The 15,387-nt window shown below is 40.4% G+C and overlaps 1 protein-coding gene across 5 annotated transcripts in view; it reads left to right on the top strand.

The window, feature by feature from the left end:
- The window catches only part of FAM227B (family with sequence similarity 227 member B), a 211,283-nt gene that overhangs the window by 192,355 nt on the left and 3,541 nt on the right, over nt 1-15,387 (top strand). For 3 of the 5 annotated variants that reach the window (XM_047862979.1, XM_047862980.1, XM_047862981.1), the window contains exons 14-15: nt 11,478-11,555; nt 12,385-12,459. In XM_047862979.1, coding sequence (XP_047718935.1) covers nt 11,478-11,555; nt 12,385-12,459 — 153 coding nt within the window. Of the gene's footprint in view, nt 1-7,075; nt 7,158-11,477; nt 11,556-12,384; nt 12,460-15,387 lie in introns of those variants that run through there. The other 2 variants (XR_007153020.1, XR_007153019.1) reach the window with 2 other exon arrangements.

Raw genomic sequence — 15,387 nt, forward strand, 5'->3', positions numbered from 1 at the left:
TGTGTGGCTATTTAAACTTATATTTAAATTAATAAAATTAACTATAAGTAAAAATAAAGGTCTTCAGTTATACTGTCACATTTCCAGTGCTCACTATCTGTGTGTGACTGTTGGATAGTGGATAGTGCAGATATTAAACATTTCCATCATCATAAAAATGTTCTTTGGACCTCACTGTCTTGGGTAAGAAGGAAAGTTTAATCTATTCACAGAACTTGAGATGTCACTTGGGATATCAGACAGCCAGTATGTACAGAACTTTGTTTTGCCTTGCTACTTGCAGACTTCTAATTTTAGAAGTTGAGTGGCTTAAGAGGCACCTGCGTGACTCGGTTAAGCGTCCGACTTCGCCTCAGGTCATGATCTCACTGCTCATGGGTTCAAGCCCCGCGTCGGGCTCTGTGCTGACAGCTCAGAGCCTGGAGCCTGCTTCAGATTCTGTGTCTCCCTCTCTGCCCTTCCCCTGCTTGTGCTCTGTTTCTTTCTCAAAAATAAATAAACATTGAAAAGAAATTTTAAAAAAAGTTGAGTGACTCAAGATTACCTATTATCTTATTCATCATTATTCACCCATACAACAAAATTATCAACAAATTTAATTCTGTCTCATATTTTACTTATTTTGGTTGGATTTTGTCCCTTGTATCCTAGTTTTATTTAATTTTTTTTTTTTTTTTTTTTTTTTTTTTTTGCTCAGGGGTAACTACTTTTAGCATCATGCAGAATTTTGCACTGTATCGCATGGCTTCAATCCATAGAAGAAAGCTTACCACTCTTTACAAGCCCCCTGGGTCAATAACTTTATAAGTACCCTAGATCTGTATAAAATTCTGTGATTGCCTTTTGATAGTCAGATATTTGATCTGTGGATTCTTTTTATTTAATTCCCACTGATGATAATTTAGGTCAGTTACCAGAATAACCTTGTTAACTCTCCTGCTAGGCTCTCAAGGACTCCTTAAAAGAGATTTTGGTGGAGTCTAAAAGAGATTTTAAATTTAAAAAATATATCTGACTTATTTAATAGAGCACTTTATAGGCAGACAAACATCATAGAAGCATGGTAGCATAAGTGACACCCAAGTATTTAAATTTGCTCTTAGAAAAGAAAAGGAGGTTTTATTTTTATTTTTAGATGACTTTTAATTGAAGCTATTCTAAACTTTGTCGAGTAGGTTGCTAAGTTTCCTCCTTTTGCAAACTGCCAGTTAAGAGTGTAAGCCAAGTTAAAAAAAAAAAATGGGGGGGGCGGGGTGTAGCAAATGAATATCACACCTTTTTTTTAAGAACTTAAGTGGGGCGCCTGGGTGGTGCAGTCGGTTAAGCGACCGACTTCAGCCAGGTCACGATCTTGCGTCCGTGAGTTCAAGCCCCGTGTCAGGCTCTGGGCTGATGGCTCAGAGCCTAGAGCCTGGAGCCTGTTTCCCAATCTGTGTTTCCCTCTCTCTCTGCCCCTCCCCCATTCATGCTCTGTCTCTCTCTGTCCCAAAAATAAATAAACGTTGAAAGAACTTGAAGAACAAAGGGTTTTGTTTTACATGAGTTAAGTATGCACATGTGTATTGTAAGCATTTTGCAGCCACCTTGAGTCAAAGACAATTACAAAATTGCTTGTTAAGATCCAGCCTTTTTTTCTTATAGACCCAGTGTAAGTTCTCTTTAGCATTTTTTTCTTTAAGTTTCTTTTAATAAAATACACAAGACACAAACCACAATTCAGCAAACTAGTTAGTAAACTAACTAATGGAATGAATAGACTTTTGTGCTTTAGGTAATCAGGTTCCAGGGGACGAGTTGTATCAATTTTTTAGCTGCAACTGGGATTTTAGATTATAAACATGGCCCAGTGGGGAAAAAAGGGGGGGAGGGGGAAGCAGGAAGGATTTGCATCTTGGAGAGTTAGTTAGAGTTAAGATTTTTTGTTTGTTTTTTTAAAAAAATTTTTAATGTTTATTTGTTTTTGAGAGAGACAGAGACAGAGTGTAAGGTGGGGAGGGGCAGAGAGAAAGGGAGACAGAATCTGGAGCAGGCTCTAGGCTCTGAGCAAGCAGTCAGCACAGAGCCTGACGCGGGGCTCAAACCCACAAACCGCGAGATCATGACCTGAGCCCAACTTGGACGCTTAACCAACTGAGCCACCCAGGCACCCTGAGGTTTTTTTTTTTTTTTTATTACTATACATGTGGTAAAGCCCAATTTATATCAAATAACAGAAGAAAACTTCATTTTCAAATAGTTTAAATGATTTCAACCATTGGGGAAAAAATGGATATTCTTACTATACATGCTACTAGTCAATAAAAAAAAAAAAATCAAGTGGAAAAGCCGTAGCTTTATGAATGCTTAGAATTTAGGACTGAAAAGCAGTATCTCAATTAAATACAAAAATTGACTATAATTTTGTGTTCACTTAAACTATTTCTCTTCCTTGAAGGTGGGCAGGCAAAGGAGAAACTAAATGAAATCTGCACTGTTACTTTGCATTCACCCCATAAAAATCACTGCCAGTTTATGGCTCCAAGTGATTCAGTGAGATGCTCCAAGATTTCCCAACGTAGAAACCCTATCCTAGTTTACAGCTGAAGTCCTGTGTACTTAAGAGCAAACAAATGGGCTCCTTTGGGGGTTATCTCACATCCATTTGTTTCTATTTTGTTAGTAGTAATCCAATTTGGCCCATCTCAGGGGAGTAGGGGCTCTAGAATTTCTGTTTTTATAGGAGGGGCTTAGGTATTCAATACAGTTACAAACAAGGTGCTAAATTTGCAAAACAAACCCAAAATTTGTTTGTTTATTTGGAGTAGCTTTGTGAGTGGAGGAGGGTTGATGGAAAGAATGGGGATGGCTAATTTCCGTCCAAACAACCCTTGCGCTGTATCTATTCAAGGGTATAAACTATAAACGTTGTGGAATCAATAAATCAACAACTTGTTTATCCAGTCATATCAGAGAGCCAACTGTTGCCCATAACTAAATTTTCCACATAACTACGGCCAATCGTCTAAAGCACCAAAATTTGTTTTAACTGTTTTAATGAAAATTTTCTTCAAAGATATATTATACTTCCCGGATTTCTTAAACAATATAGCAAACACAATTAACTTTCCGATGATGACCAGGCTTCTCAAGATGAAATCTATGATTCAGCTACCCCGAAATCTCAGTAAGAATGCTTGTTGAGTAGGCCAAGAACACTAAACACCTCCTGAATACCTCTTCCATAACCAGCACTGCTACCCGTGTGAAGGTGCCAAGCACTTCAACAGTGAAGGCAGGAAATACTGTCATTGGTGACAGAATACTACCTAAGTTGCTGTAGCAGCATATCCAATCTGACACAGCCCTGCACTAAAGCCGAACCGACTGCTAGACTTTTAGAGTCTTGTGCTTGTTTTTCATAGTTCTTCTATCTTCCACTTGAAAAATTGCCTGTTGTTATCTCTCATTCCTACTGATTCCCATAATTCAAACACCACGTCTTTCTCATCTTTGTGTCTCCATGCCTAGTAAATGCTCTGGCAAGTTTGTTGAATGCTTTTAGTTAAGCCTGTGTTAATATTTCTGGTAACCCTATTCCCTCAATTTTCTGAACTCTGCTATAAACCCACTGCTAATAATGTATTAAATAATGAGACTTACTAAAATCCCTATTTCACAGGTAATACCAGAGTGAGATTCCAACAGTGGCACTGTCTCCCATAGAATAAGGCACATGGGGTTGGTAATCACTGGTTAAAAAATTCCTAGATACACGGTTGTGTTGTGGATGTTTGACACTCTTGTAAAATCTAACATTAAAATATTTGAAGTGGAAGCAAAGATAAACAGTAAGCAGAAGAGAACTATTCTAAGATCACTTTGGGCCCCAGGCTAAGTTATTTTAAGAATTCAGTGTTTAGGATTAGGAATTAAATGAATTCTCATATATAAAGGACAAGACTGTGGCCACCGTTTTCTGCCTCGGCTCCTTTTATAACTTACACAATAGCATTATGTGTAGAACGGATACTTTGGCCTGAAACCTGATAATCTCATTAGCAATTCTAAAGATACTCCAAGAAATATATCTAACGGGATGTGCGGTATCCAGCACAGCCTCCTGTAGCTTCATTCTAGAACAGTACTTCTGGCAGATAGAAGCAAAATTTGCCCCTGGGACATTCTTTTCCTGAGTTTCACACATGCCCAGCTTCTCAAAGACAGAGTACTTCCTTCCTAGAAGCTTTAGGCTCTTCATCTATATTATAATCAAAATGGACCCTACAATTTCTAAGTCCCCTTGTTTCATTAATACTCTGTGTTTCAACTTTATTTTTTTAATTTTTATTTGTGTGTGTGTGTAAGAGAGAGAGAGAGAGAGAGAGAGAGAGAGAGCCCCTCAGGGGAGAGGGGCAGAGGGAGAGGGGGAGAGAGAGACACACGAGAGAGAGAGAGAGAGAGAGAGAGAGAGAGAGAGAGAGAGAGAACCTTAAGCAGGCCCCATGCTCATCACAGAGCCCAATGAGGGACTCAATCCCATGACCCTGGGAACATGACCTGAACGGAAATCAAGAGTTGGACATTCAACCAACTGAGCCACACAGGTGCTCCAAATACTGTGTGTTTCTAAAGGGAGGTCAAATAACCCAGAGTCTGAAGTGAGGTCTTTAGGATGCCTCCAGGCTTTAGTGTGTCATATCCCAACCACAGCTGCTGTGAAGTCCTAGAACAGGACCATTTTATTTGTACTCAGATGGCTCCTTGTCCATTTAGTGGCTGGCCATATAAACTCCATGCAGCATTACATGAGGAAACCCAGTGTGAGGTCAATTCAGACAGTGGAATTGGAAAACATGTTGCCACAGTCATCCCCAAGGAATAAAATAGAGCCGTTCTTCATAGTTTATAAGCTGTAAGTGCTCTAATTTTCTACACAGTTGGGGAAAATTGATGACTTTATGTATCCAACGAGGATAAAAATTAGGCTATTCATTAACAGATATTAACAGAAGTCTACTAAAAGCCATCACCACTGAATAGTGCAAGAAAGTGCTGACGTTTTAGTCAGTATCAACATCATGCAGCCCAGAACTCATTTCACAGCACAAGTATATAACTCTGACCAAATTCTGTGGGCAATGAGAATGACCTTATAAAGAACGTATACCCAGTTCATTTTAATAATGACATATGTTCAGAATTAATAATTTATAAGAAAAAAAACATAGTTCTGTGTCTTAATACCAGTAGTACATAACGAATGTTCAAGGAAGAAAATCCAATTAGGTCAGAGTGACAAGCCTGGTCTCACTCATAAATACTTCATCGTGGGAACCATGCTCAAGAGCACAATATGCCTTTGGAGAAGGATAAAATCTGTGAAATTCTAACAGGCAATCTGAGAGAGAAATTAAATATTACCAGGAAATGGCAGCATGCAAATTAAATTTCAGCAGCTCAAGACCCTATACACTTTAGGAAAAATACATCATTAGTTGTGCTCATCATTCTACAAAAAGAATGATATGCAGCTTTCTTTGATTTTTACTCAGGAGAAGATCTTAAGAGTTTCAATCACTAAATGTAGCCAGAAGAGTAAAGACAGATATTAAAAAATAAAAGTAAAGACAGATATTAACCTGGTATCTTCAGGTATTGCTTGTTTCAGGAAGATTGCTAAGCCTTTTCTTCTAAAGCTGCTTGACTTAGGGGTGCCTGGGTGGCTCAGTCGGTTGAGCATCCGACTCTTGACTTTGGCTCAGGTCATGATCTCACAACTTGTTGGTTCGAGCCCCACATCAGGCTCTGCACTGGCAGTGTGGAGCCTGCCTGGGATTCTCTCTCCTTCTCTCTCTGCCCCTCCCCCTCCCCAATCTCTCTCAAAGTAAATAAATAAAAACCTAAAAAAAATAAAATTAAAAAATAGGGGCACCTGGGTGGCTCAGTCAGTTAAACATCTGAGTCTTAGTTTCGTTTCAGGTCATGATCTCACAGTTTGTGAGTTCGAGCCCCATGTTGGGCTCTGTAGCTGGCAGCATAGAGCCTGCTTGGCTCTCTCCCTCTCTCTGTCTCTTTCTCTCAAAATAAATAAGCTTAAGAAAAAATTAAAAAACAATAAAGCTTCCGGACTTCTTCACAGTCTGTGACAGGTAAAGGGGGAAAAAACCAAAGGTGGAAATCTGGCATAACTGGCAGGCCTCTTGCTGATGCAATGAACTGGACCACAGCCTCTTTTTCAATCATGAGCATCACACCAGGCCCAAGCTAAGCAAGAACACGGCTGTCTTTCCCCAGAACTCAAAAGGACTTGAGTTTAGAGAGACACAGGCCTCCTTTGCTGGATTTGGAGGTGGGGAGGGAGAGGGGGGAATGTCATACTGGAAAACAGAATTGGGGAAGAGGGGAGAAATTGGTTATTTCATATAAGAAGACCCAGCACTATTTTTCCACCAGGGCAGTAGAGCCCCTCTGGTACAAACACTCTGAAATCTTTTGCAAACATTAAAATAAGGACTACAAAATTTGGATGCATGGGGAAATTATGATATTTGCATAAAGAAAGCAACGATGCCATTATAACAATAATGTAAAATATATATTTGTATATGACAGATGGAAAGGCACATAGAAAATGAAAATAGTTTTATTTTTTGGAAAGTGGGATCGTGGGATAATTTTTTCTTGGCTTTTGATTACACTAATGCTGCTATAATAATTCTTTGTACAGTAATATATTTTTTTTACTTTTATTGAGATATAATTGACATATGGCATTGTGTAACTTTCAAGTGTACAGCATGGTGATTTCACTCACCTATATTGAGAAATGATTACCACAGTAATATTTTTAAGTCTTGCTGAAACATTTGTCAAAATGAGCAGATTTTGTGAAGTTTAGTTTTTGTCCACTATAATTATTTAAAATGAGGCTTTCACTACTTCTCTTTTAGATTTGAGGACACTAATGTATCCCTTAAGTTGTCATTCATTGAATAGGCAAAAATGTTACTTACGCAGAATGAAATCTCAAAGCCAAAGTTTGAAAGTAACTTGGATCCAGCCTAAGAAAGTTTTATTTTGGAATTTTACCATTCAGACTTGATTCATATCAAGAGAAAACTGAAGTTCACATGGACACTTATTCCAGTAGGCTCATTTAGAAGGTCCCTGAAGACAAGGTAATTTGTACAGTGTGATCAGAACTCGTGGATGTAACTTCTGAAGACAATGCTGTGTTTCTGACCATAGGTTGCCAGAAAAATTGGTTGAAAACAGGAAATTCCAGGTGATAAGCTGGCTGTTCAATAATAGCTACTATTCAAATATAACCTACATCACTATGAAATGTCTCTCCCAGAGTAAAATGAATTGCCCTCAAAAGCACACTGAAAACAGAAACCCAGTCCAAAATGAGGCTCTGACCAGGAAGAGGCTTCCTGGGATGCCCTCTGTCAGGCAACAAACAAGACTGTGTGGAGTAGAGCTATTTTCATGTAAGTAAAGCCACCCTTTTATTATGTCAAGAATCTCAAGCAGAATTCTAAAGATACGGTAAAGATCCCATCACAGTGCATGTTGGATATCCAACAAAAGTTAACTCTTTGTATTTCCACCCCATTTCCAACTATTGCCCCACCCCCTTACCACCACCTAAAATATAGTGTCTTTGAGGATTTTTAGTTAACTCTAGCCACCTACAATGTTTGGTATACTAATCAAGAAGCAGGCTAGCTCAAGTTGGTACCACGCTTTCCTGGGCCCAGGTGTTAAACTGTTAGGAGAAGTGCACTGTCAGCCTTCTGCACAGGTATTGATTAGACCTGAGATCATTTAAGAGCTGGCCAACAGGCCAGACCCCCTGCCCCAAACTGTCATCTGTACCACCAGGTTTGGTGCCCCAAATATTTTGTTAGAAATTCCAATGTCAAAAAAAAAAAAAAAAAAGGAATGAAAGAAAGAAAGAAAGAAAGAAAGAAAGAAAAAGAAAAAGAGAGGGAGAAAGGAAGGGAGAAAGAGAAAGAAAGGAAGAAAGGGAATATAATATTATATTCTATGTCTACAATATTATTTCATCTTTAGGCTGTAGGACACCTATTTTAAAATAGGCTTGTATTCTATCATCTCCACCTTTAAAGCATATCTTGAAACTATCCAGTTTCCACTGTTACCACCCTAGTCCAAGCACGGCTACCACTTTCGCCTCAACTATGGAGAAAGCCCCCTTTAGAGCCTCCCTTTTTCTCCACTTTCCACAAGCCATTCATCACATAGTCAAGGGATAATTCAAATAAGTCCCTTGCTTAAAAGCTTCCAACAGCTTCCTCTTGCACTTTGCCATCGGCTACGAAGTCCCTTAGAAGACCCAGCCCCACCTATCTGATTTCATCTCCTACCTCTCTGCCCTCACTCACTCTGCTCCAGCTACACTGCCCTTTCTCCTACTCAAATGTTATGGCCAGCTCCATTTCTTCTGATACTCAGGCCTTCTCTAGCTAATGTTGTGCACCCCCAAACACATTCCCAGCCATTCTCTTCTCATGCACTGTTTTACTGCCCTTATAGTACTTACCACTATTTAATCAGTTTATTTGCTTGTTATGCCCCCCCTTAGACAGGGGACTTAATTTGAGTATACATTGACTTCTCTGTGGTGAATGGCTTATGGAAAGTGTACATGCTCTAGAATATGAGCCATATGAGAGTAGAAACCTTTATATCTTATTCACTGCTCAATCTCCAGGGTCCAGAAGAGTGCCTGGCACACAACAGGTGCTCAAAAAGTAATTGTTGAATGAGTAATGGTATCACCCAAATGTTGAATGAGTAATGGTTTTCAAATTGACCTTTGTGACTGACTTCTTGTCACTCCTCCTTAAAGAGATTCTCTCCTTTGGTATATGCTACTGTGTTAGTTATACCAGTTCCTGGCTCCTCCCCTTCTTCTACTCCTAATCCCTAAAATCTCTCTTCATCAAGATTCTTTCTTTTCCCACTCCATTCTTCCCCAGGGTCTCATTAATTCTCATTGTTTCAACCATCACCTCTGAAGAGAGTCTCCATTTTCATATCTACTCCCATTGATCTCTATTTGCATTTATTGAAAGTTTCTAATTGAACATGCCCGTTATTAAAATACCTTCTCATCCCCTGTAGTACATCGTCCAAAATGACAGACTTCCCCATCTCTATAAAATAATTCCATCATTATCCTAGTCACATTTGATCTCTCCCCCTCCCTATCTCTCATCCAGCCCCCATATCCAATTAATAAACAAATTCCCCTTCATTCCTTTACAGAATCTCTAATTCCATCCCACATCCCTCTTGGCCTTTTGCCCTTACCTTAGTGATGTGTCTGAACTTCTGAAATTAAATAGGCTCATATTCTATTTCATGGAAAGTCAGAACAGGAAGAGAGCCATAAGACCACCTAACTAAACCCCCATCCCTTACAGACAAGGAAAAAGAGCGCCAGCCTGACTAACTACCTTGGCTACCATGTCTTAAATGGTAAGTTCTGACCACAGTGCCAGAACCAGAGCTCAGTCTCCAGGATAGCACTCCCTCTACAATCTTTGGGTAATGGCCCATCAGTGCCAGCCAAGGAGAGAGGAAGAGCTAAGAGGGTCCTGAAATAAGAGCATCAAGAGATAGGATGAGTAAAGGATACTGAAGAAACACACTTAGTTGACTTCCCAATTTTGCTTCATGGTGCCTTGAAAAGGGCTGTATCTTGAATGAGTCTTTGAAGCCAATAATGATTATTCGTCCTGTGCACATGCAGTTGCTGGTCTGCCTCCTGGGGATGCCAGATGCTATCAGAGTACTGATTTAATTTCCACCTACACAGTACAAATGAACTTTTCATCAGGAACCATAAGTTCAGGAACCATATGCCATTGTGACATTAACCAGTGAAGTCAGGCTCCTCTCTTTCTTGAAGGAAAATCTTATTCTAAAACCTAGATATAATTAAGGGGGAAAGTAATCTTGGAATGTATCAGTGAATAGTCTTCTCTAAAGGCTATTTCAGAGACTTTTGATCCATTTTAGGGTAATATAATCACCCAGCACCTCTCAAACTCTGTGCTTGGTAGGATGGAGTGTGTTCTGCTGTCAGCACTGCTTCCCTCTATGGTCAGTGATGCTGTTAAGAAGCCTGCTTAGAGATGAGCACTGAGTGTTGTATGGAAACCAATTTGACAATCAATTTCATATTAAAAAAAAAAAAAAAAGCCTGCTTAAACAGGTTCTGTGACCAACCCAGAGAACTTACCGCTTCTAGCATTGCTGAGAAAGTAGTCTTGAGTGCAGAGAAAACCAGGTGACCTTTTCCTTGATTCTAAGACCTTGATTTTCCAATTATCAGTGATTGAAGATAATTCCTGAGTAGTTTAGAGCTTCATAGGAAAGACATGAATTTTATTTAAGTTTATTTTGAGAATCTTTCTTGTGGAGCCATTCATCTTTTTCCTTCTAGATACCTCAGCTGAGATGCAATACTCAGGAAGTTAAGGTCATAAAGTTAAGTACCTATGTGGTCCTGCCTCCAGAGACCAAATCCACTGGACTGCTCCTAACATTCTCATACCAGATAAGTAAGATTAAAATGAGCATCAAGGACAGCCTTGAAAGAGACCATAAATAATGCAGTCAGAGAAAGACAGAGGTAATACTGAAGAGTGCTTCAGGAGGAGGAGTGGACACCATACAAGGACAGCCTCATGCCCTGTGTCTTGGTAATCACAGATGTTTAAAGAGCTCCTAGTCTATCAGTGAGGCTAAGGTCTTCTCTTAACACAAGCCGAGAGCTGCCTCCTGGAGTCATTCGCCAATTGCTGTTTCAGAAGGGAAGTGCCTGCTTTGTTAGGCACGAATGTGGGTTTAAGACCAGGGTTAGGAGCACAACCACAGGCTGTACCAGAAACAGGTGGGACAAGAGCCCCGGGCTTTTTAACAGCACACTTACACCTTCTACTTACCATCTTTCTTCCCTGTAATAACTAAGGCAACCAACATATACTGCCATGCACCTCTGGAGCCTTTCAGAAGTCAAGAAACCTCGAGGTTCTTGGTATATGTAGAAATGAAGAAATGCTTCAATAGGTTAAAAAATTTTGATACATTTTAAATATTTACATTCAACAAATTGCTGCTTTTAATGTACATACACATGCATGTATGTGTGCATGGACAGGCACACACACAAAAAACCACAAAAAAAGGTCATTACAGAATTTAAGAAACTATTAAGTCTGAGTGCACTGTGGGTGGTGTAGTTCAGATTATGGGACACAGTTTAACGTGGTCTAATGGATCCTCCTTCTTTAGGTCTTCTCAGTTTAAATCTGGACGTAATATTCATGTCCACACTTGAGACCCTTCATGAATGGGAAGCCCGGGCGAGATGGCCCTCTTGGTCCCCCTGGTAACGGATACTGTCCTACTCTCCCAAATGTTCCCAATTACAAATCTTTCCTTAACCATAAGCCAATCACACCACCTGCTCCAACTTACCATGATATCATAAAAGAAGCAAAAAGACAGTTTGCAAAGAATCAAAAGGATTTTAGGATGTAAGTTGATGCCAAACTATTGTTAAATGTCAAATCATAAGTGCTGTGAGCTGGAATCATAGAAATCATCTGCATTAAGCTCCTTATTTTACCGGTGAGGAGAGTCACTTCTGAGTGTCTTAAGAGATTTGGAGATTCTTTTCTAGTAAGTGTCAAGGGTGTACGTTAGAGCTGGGGAGCCATGGCAAGTATCAGGGGGTTGAAGGAAGGAAGGAAGCTTTGCTGAACTGTGGTTGGAGGGATGCACCCCAGCATGGAGAGACCAGGAGAGAGCTCCAGGGAACAGAGACTGGAGTACTGTTGATTACAAAGATGAGTCCTGGGAGCACAGAAAGGTTGTTTGCAGGATGAGCTCCCTGGAGCAGGGGCGGCAGTTGGAGCAGTATTGAGGAATCGAATACAACAAAGAGAGATAAATGGGAGAGCAACCAGGTAGGTCTTATCCAGTGAGCAGGACAAAAGTTTGTAGAAAATCTGCTTTCTGAGGGGCGCCATTTCCCTCCCACCTCCCCCAGCCCTCCAACCCCCACCACATATGCACACGTGCACACAGGCATCAACACTTTGTAAGAGGACCCCTGCTGAAGCAGCAAGGTGGAGTCCAGACCTTACTCAGGTGTCATGGGTTATGCGTTTGGTATGTATATATAGGAGGGGCTGGGCTGGGGGTGTCCTCCCCTCACGTAGTGCGTAGGGAGGGGATGTTGAAGAACTGGTCTGTGAAGGGCTTTTGCTCACATGTAGAAGTCAGCAAATTGCTGATTTCTTCTTTCCCAAGTAGAAATGCCTGCTTTACTTTAAAATTTAACTCGAAATTTTGATTTTATAGAGAGAAGCACAGAATTAATGAAGAAATAACACTCCTAAGACAGCGGCAGGAAAGAATTGACAAGGAGCTTGATAGGTTTGTTCCTTACTCAACTTTCTAGTGCTTAAAAACATTTTAATTGAACAAGTGTATTACATAAAGCTACGATAGGTTTATTTAAAAATGCATCAACTCAGGTATCTGCAAAGAGATTTTCTACTTAACTGTCCATCTGAATAAGTTTCTTTGTCTACAGAATCAACTACTCTACTAATTTAATTCATTGCTAAACATTCTCTCCTTTTACTCCTCCACCTTTAGGGCTTAAGCTCAAGGCCAAAGCATAAGAGACTCTTAACAAACTGAGGGTTGATGGGGGGTGGGAGGGTGGGTGATGGGTATTGAAAAGGCCATCTTTTGGGATGAGCACTGGGTGTTGTATGGAAGCCAATTTGACAGTAAATTTCATATATTAAAAAATAAACCCATAAGCATGCCCTGCCCTCCGGAAGACGTAAACTAGAAAAACAGGCTATTTAGCTGGTCTCTCTTGGGCTAGTTCTTTGTTCCTCTTCTGCTATAGATAGAAACATTTTGGGGGGGCAGATTTATTTTATAAATAGAGTAGAAAAAGGAAAACTATAAAGTATTGAGACTAACCGACTTTTAGCATACTCACGTGCCCAAAAACTGACAGGTGAGTGCAGCGCTGCAGACAAGCCACAGCTGTGTGCCATTCATCTTCTAATTCCTAGTTTGGAACTTAAATTGCAAGTCTCCTACAGAGCTGTCGAATCACTGTGTTATACACCCAAAACTTACATTGTGTGTACACTATACTTAAATTGAAAAAAAACACAAAAACTAGTTTCTCGCGAGGGGTGCCTGGGTAGCTCAATCGGTTGGGTGTCTGTCTTCAGCTAAGGTCATGATCTCCCTGCTCAAGAGTTTGAGCCCTGTCATGCTCTGCTGATAGCTCTGAGCATGGAGCCTGTTTGGGATTCTGTGTCTCCCTTTCTCTGCCCTTCCCCCCACTCACATTTTCTGTCTCTCTCTCTCTCTCAAATATTAAATAATAAAAAACATTTTAAAATTTTAAAAGAAAAAAAAGCCAGTTTTAGGGCACCTGGCTGCCTGTTAATGGAGCTTGCAACTCTTGATCTCAGGGTTGTGAGTTTCAGCCCCATGTCGGGTGTAGCGATTACTTAAAACCTTAAATAAATAAAATCAAAGTTAAAAAGCCAGTTTCCCAGTCACATGAGAAAATCTAGCCTATTACTTTAGAATCTTATCTCACTTTTCACGAAAAATCTTATCACCCAAATTTCCCCTTCACAATACCGAAATTATATGATCTGATCCCAGGTGACGTTAACAAGTTCCCCCCAAATCAAATCTGTATGGGATGGGATTTCTCATCACTGAGAATATACAGAAGAATGTAGGTCAAAGCAATTTGCAAGAAGCGCTCAGATATGTTTTATGCAATAGGACATTGTTGTGATAGGGAAAAATCTGTTATAAGATGGCCGACAGGACTGCTAGGGAAATTCGCCTTCCAGGTTCTTCTTCCTACCCCACTTGCCCAGCGCACCAAATTACTACTAATGGGGAATGCGGAAGTAACAAACTATAAATTGTTCCCTTTGCTTAAGCTTGGGGCTCAGACCTCAGGAGAGTGATCTCCTCTGAGCCCGCTGGTGTAAAATAAACCACCTGCCTTCCAAGATCGCCATGTGCCGGTTGGTTCTTCTGCCGGGTGATCCGACCAGGTTCCATAACAGTTGGAGAAATTAAAGGGGAAATATTCAGTTGTTAATATAAATCTCATATGCCTATTAAATCTGTAGGCACAGCATACAAGTCTATCTGTAATCTTCGAAAGAGATACTCATGGAGAAGAAAGGAAAGGCAAACAAAAATGGAGGTTAGGTAGTGGGGATGATGCAAAATTGTGAGTGTCCTAAAAAAGCACTGAATTCTACGCTTAAAAAATTTTTTAACGTTTTTATTTATTTTTGAGAGACAGAGAGAGACAGAGTACAAGTGGGGTAGGGGCAGAGAGAGGGAGAGACACAATCTGAAGCAGGCTCCAGGCTCTGAGCTGTCAGCACAGAGCCCGACGCAGGGCTCGAACTCACAAACCACAAGACGCTTCAGACCAGTCAGACGCTTACCAGACTGAGCCACCCAGTCACCCCTGAATTATACACTTTAAAACGGTGAATTTAATGATATGAGACATATGTCAATAAAAGTGTAATTTTTAAAAAAGGAACAGGGCACTGCAAATTAAAAGGGTGAGTTGGAAGATGGCTTGATTTTAACAAAGCGAGGTGAACCAGAATTGAGTATGACTGGCACCTGAGGGAGATTCTAAGGGTGTTACTGAGAAAGGGCAGCAGGGATATTCTGGAGTGTGGTTAGGACTGTGAGAAAGAGACCCAAGCTGTGAGAGCCAGATTTGAGGAAAGCAGGAGAGAACAGACCCAGAGGGGAATAATAAGTGAAGAGAAAAGCCAGTTGGGGAGATAAAATGGACAGAGATAAAGCAGAGAATACTTGAGGAGGCATTTGTTGGTCGCGTGGCTCTAATGAAGGGGAGACCCTAAGAGCTAGCCCTGCTGTGCCGTCCCGGGTGCCCTTTGCCAAGTGCTAAAAAAAAAACCTAGAGGCAGACTTGCAGGGGGTGGGCTAACCCAAACTTTATGCTTTAGCAAAGTATATTGGAATTTTCAGAAATGTTTTCTTCCTACAAATTCCATGGAGGAAAAAAATCATTTAAAATGTCTCCCTTGAAAATTGCTGTGAAATTAATAGCCGCCATCTATCCCTTTTCATTTTCCTTTCTGTCTGCTGTGTTTCTCTTGCTAATGTTTCTCCCTTGTCCCAAGTTCTTACCCATCCTGGCCTAGCCTAGCTCAGCTCTGCCTCTCCCCTCATCCATAGATGTCTGGAAAGGTTTCTGTAGCCTCCTAAATTCAGCTATTCAACTCCTTCATAAGTATTTCTTAAATGAGTACT

This window comes from Prionailurus viverrinus, chromosome B3 (assembly GCF_022837055.1).
Source record: "Prionailurus viverrinus isolate Anna chromosome B3, UM_Priviv_1.0, whole genome shotgun sequence".
NCBI lineage: Eukaryota > Metazoa > Chordata > Mammalia > Carnivora > Felidae > Prionailurus > Prionailurus viverrinus.